Consider the following 3,554-nt stretch of genomic DNA (forward strand, 5'->3'; position numbering starts at 1 on the left):
TGTACCAATCATAGTTAGTATTTACATGTTTCTACCACACAAAACACAATTTCTATATTACTGCAACTAAAAACACGGCAATATAAAGTTATTCTTTTCTTGATAATATATTTCTAAATAATTAATTGTACAATATTTATACATCTAAAAACCTTTCTCATTTTCCTAATATTCTCTAAGAGAAAGGTTAAGGAAATAACCAAAGAGAAAATTACATATCTAGAGTATATTGCTTAATATACAGTATGATGATGAAAACATTATTTTGTATCTGATCCTTTCATAAATCCACCAAGAAAGTGTAAATATAATTCTAGTTTTATATCTTTTGAGATGCAACAGCAACTTTAAATTTAAATATTGTCATTTATAACTTTAAAACTTATAAAATAATATAACCATTGTTTTATTTTGGGGCCCATTACCTTTTTGTTTTTTAAATCTCTGTGATTTCTGAAAGGATACCGGTCCTTTAGATATTTCTGAAGTGTTAACATCATAAGCACCTGGAGATGGTGCACAGCCTAGAAAACACAAAGTATCAGTGTGTTATATAATATTATTTATGATGTGAAGTTAAAACCATGTCATGATAATGTGAATATAAGTGTAAAAATGCCATTTATGATTGGATTCTTTGTTTCTGTAAGCGTAACAATAGCACCTACTTGAAATGATGAAGAACAATATCCTAATCTTGCCTTTTCTATAGACTGGGTCAAAGGAAGAAAAATCATACGATTTTGTTGTTCTTATTTTTTGCAGTACCACTGAGCTACATCCTCAGCACCCACCCCCCACACATTTTTAAAGAAAGACTCCCCTGGGGCTGGGATTGTGGCTCAGTGGTAGAGTGCTCGCCTAGCGCGTGCGAGGCCCTGGGTTCGATCCTCTGCACCACATAAAATATATAAAATAAAGGTATTGTGTCCATCAACAACAACAACAAAAAGACAGTCCCCCCTGACTTTTTTTTTTTTTAAAGACAGTCTCACTAAGTTGCCCAGGCTGACAACTTATACATTAATATATACTGTATATTAATGATGCTGTTACCTCAACCTTATAAGTAACTGGGATTACAACAGGCGTGGGCCCCTGAATCCAGCCCATAGTTTTGTTGTTAAGAACTAAATATACAAAATAAAATATTTGGTATCAACTGTCTTCAAATAGAGTCACTAAGATAAATACCATGCGATTCTAGGAATCATAACTAAAGTGATCTAGCCTTAGTATATATACTTAATGGAATACTACTCAGCTTTAAAGAAGAAAAATAGTAAAAGAAGAGTAAAATTATGGCATTTGCCAGTAAATAGTTGGAGCTGGAGAATATCGTGCTAAGCGAAATAAGCCAATCCCAAATCCCACAAAACCAAAGGCCAAACGTGTTCTCTAGTATGTGAATGCTAATTCAGAAAAAGGCAGGGGGGAACTAGAGAAGAACAGCATTTCCTTAGATTAGGTAGATGGAAGTGATAGGAGGGGAGGGGAGGGGATTTGGGGATAGGAAAGATAGTAGAATGAAACAGACATTATTGTGTGTGTGTGTGTGTGTGTGTGTACGTGTGACTACATGACCAATATGATTCTAAAACATATACACTCAGAAAAATGAGAAATTACATCCCATCTATGTATATCAAAAGTGCATAAATGCATTCTACTGTCATGTATAACTAATTAAAACAAATTTAAAAATTTTTTAAAAAAGAGTCTGTAATAAAAATTTAGAGTAATAATATATCTCTGGCTAATATCAACATGTATAGATGATATCAACTACAATTGGAAAGCAGAGACAGAAAGCAATTGCACTAATAACAAGTAGAAATTTTTAGTATTTACTAAATGCCACCATTGTGCTAAACAGGTTAGAGATATTATTTTATTCAATCCTTACAAAAACTTTACATGTTAATTTATAGATAAGGAAATTGAGGCTCTAGAAATCTATAGTCATATGAAGTATGAACTATACTATAGTTTTACTTTCAAAAAGTTCGTACTGTATAACCTCATTTAACTGGAGTCCCAAATTTTAAGGAATTTCAGGGTGCTTACAGGTAGCAGAGTTGAGATAGGACTCTCAGGATTTAAATATTAGCATAAAGCTTTAGCTGATTTGAAATCAACAGGTTAGATCTATTCTCTAAAAAGCTATTTACTTGTTTAGATTCTCATGTAAATAAAAAGGGAATATCAAAGAACATTGACCATTCCAAGCAACTACTACTGTCCCTAAAATATTTTTCAAATAGTAGATAAGCACTCATTAGTAGATTCAACTAGAACTTAAAAAAAGTAAAACATAGTAGAAAATATCAGTGTAGCTCATAAACAACAAAGTTAGGCAATTTTTTTCCTGGAATTTGTTTTAATTCTGTGTGTAGAAATATAAAATATATTGTCAATGGGGTGATTTTCCTAGTTTCTCTGAGGATTTGTCACTTATGTAGAGAAATGCCTCTGATTTATGGGTGTTGATTTTATATCCAGCTACTTTGCTGAATTGATTTATTAATTCTAAGAGATTTCTGGGTCCGGGCCCATGAGGCGACGATGGAGGCAGGAAGGCTTTTACCCAGCGCCTGACTTCCCAGACAGGGAAGCTGAGGACAAGGCAGGAGTGTTTGACACTATCTCAGGACCGTGGGAGACGAACGCCTCCCACCCTGTTCGCTGCTTAGGAATATTCCTCCCAGTCAGAAGGAAAGGTCCTCGGGGCAGGGACACTGTTTCACTGACCACTGTGTCATTAGCATCCTTAACATGCTTGGCGTGTGTCACAAACGTTTAGGGGAAAATAAAAAACAGGGAGCCGCGGCCCTCCCTAAAGTCGCCTCAGGCTCTCCAGGGTGAAGGGGACCAAAAAGGGCGAGAAGCGTAAGGGCATCTCTCGTCCCTCCGCCGCCAACCCGCACCTCCCGACGTACACACCTGAAGGATCATTGAATCGCTTCAGCGGCGCCTTAGGAAAAGACATGCTGACAGCCGGCTTCCCAAACCCAGCAAAATCTCCTCAGCGATTGCCGACAGCTACTCGTTTGAATTCAAATGTCCCCGCAGAGTCCCCGCCCACCAACATATTAGCCAATTGGAGAAAACCAAAACCCTGGGGCAGACCAATCAAGCAAGGAAACATCAAAGGAACATGCGCACTAGCTCCTTGCCGCATCCAATTAGAAAACCTGTACATTGAGGCTGCCAGCCAATGGGAGGCTGGTTTTGTTCGCTGCTTCCACGCCCAATCACTTTTGCGGTTGCTCAATTGCAGCCTAAACACTAGCAACATTTGCGCAAGCGCACTTCAAACTGGAAAGTTAAGGTTGTATTTTGGCGTCACATAAGTGAGGGAGTAATGAATTCCTACATCACTGGTTCCAAACTTCTCCCACCGTTCTGTCCCTTCCCTTGATTTCAGTTCTTTTAAACTGGTTCCTCTCAGTGCCTTAAATGGCCCTTGAGAGGGAAAAAAGGGCACACAGGGAGTCACCACCTTGCGCCCCTGCGCATGTGCAGTGACCCGAGGCGGAACCCGAGCGTGGGGA

At 38.1% G+C, this 3,554-nt stretch overlaps 1 protein-coding gene across 3 annotated transcripts in view; it reads right to left on the reverse strand.

The window, feature by feature from the left end:
* Positions 1-3,055, reverse strand: part of Hmmr (hyaluronan mediated motility receptor) — a 30,129-nt gene extending 27,074 nt beyond the window's left edge. For all 3 annotated transcript variants that reach the window (XM_076856365.1, XM_076856366.1, XM_076856364.1), the window contains exons 1-2: positions 2,944-3,055; positions 426-524 (exon numbers count right to left, since the gene is read on the reverse strand). In XM_076856365.1, coding sequence (XP_076712480.1) covers positions 426-524; positions 2,944-2,989 — 145 coding nt within the window. In that variant the 5' untranslated portion in view covers positions 2,990-3,055. The remainder of the gene's footprint in view (positions 1-425; positions 525-2,943) is intronic.
* Positions 3,056-3,554: the final 499 nt, after the last annotated feature.

Source organism: Callospermophilus lateralis, chromosome 5 (assembly GCF_048772815.1).
Source record: "Callospermophilus lateralis isolate mCalLat2 chromosome 5, mCalLat2.hap1, whole genome shotgun sequence".
Classification (NCBI taxonomy): domain Eukaryota; kingdom Metazoa; phylum Chordata; class Mammalia; order Rodentia; family Sciuridae; genus Callospermophilus; species Callospermophilus lateralis.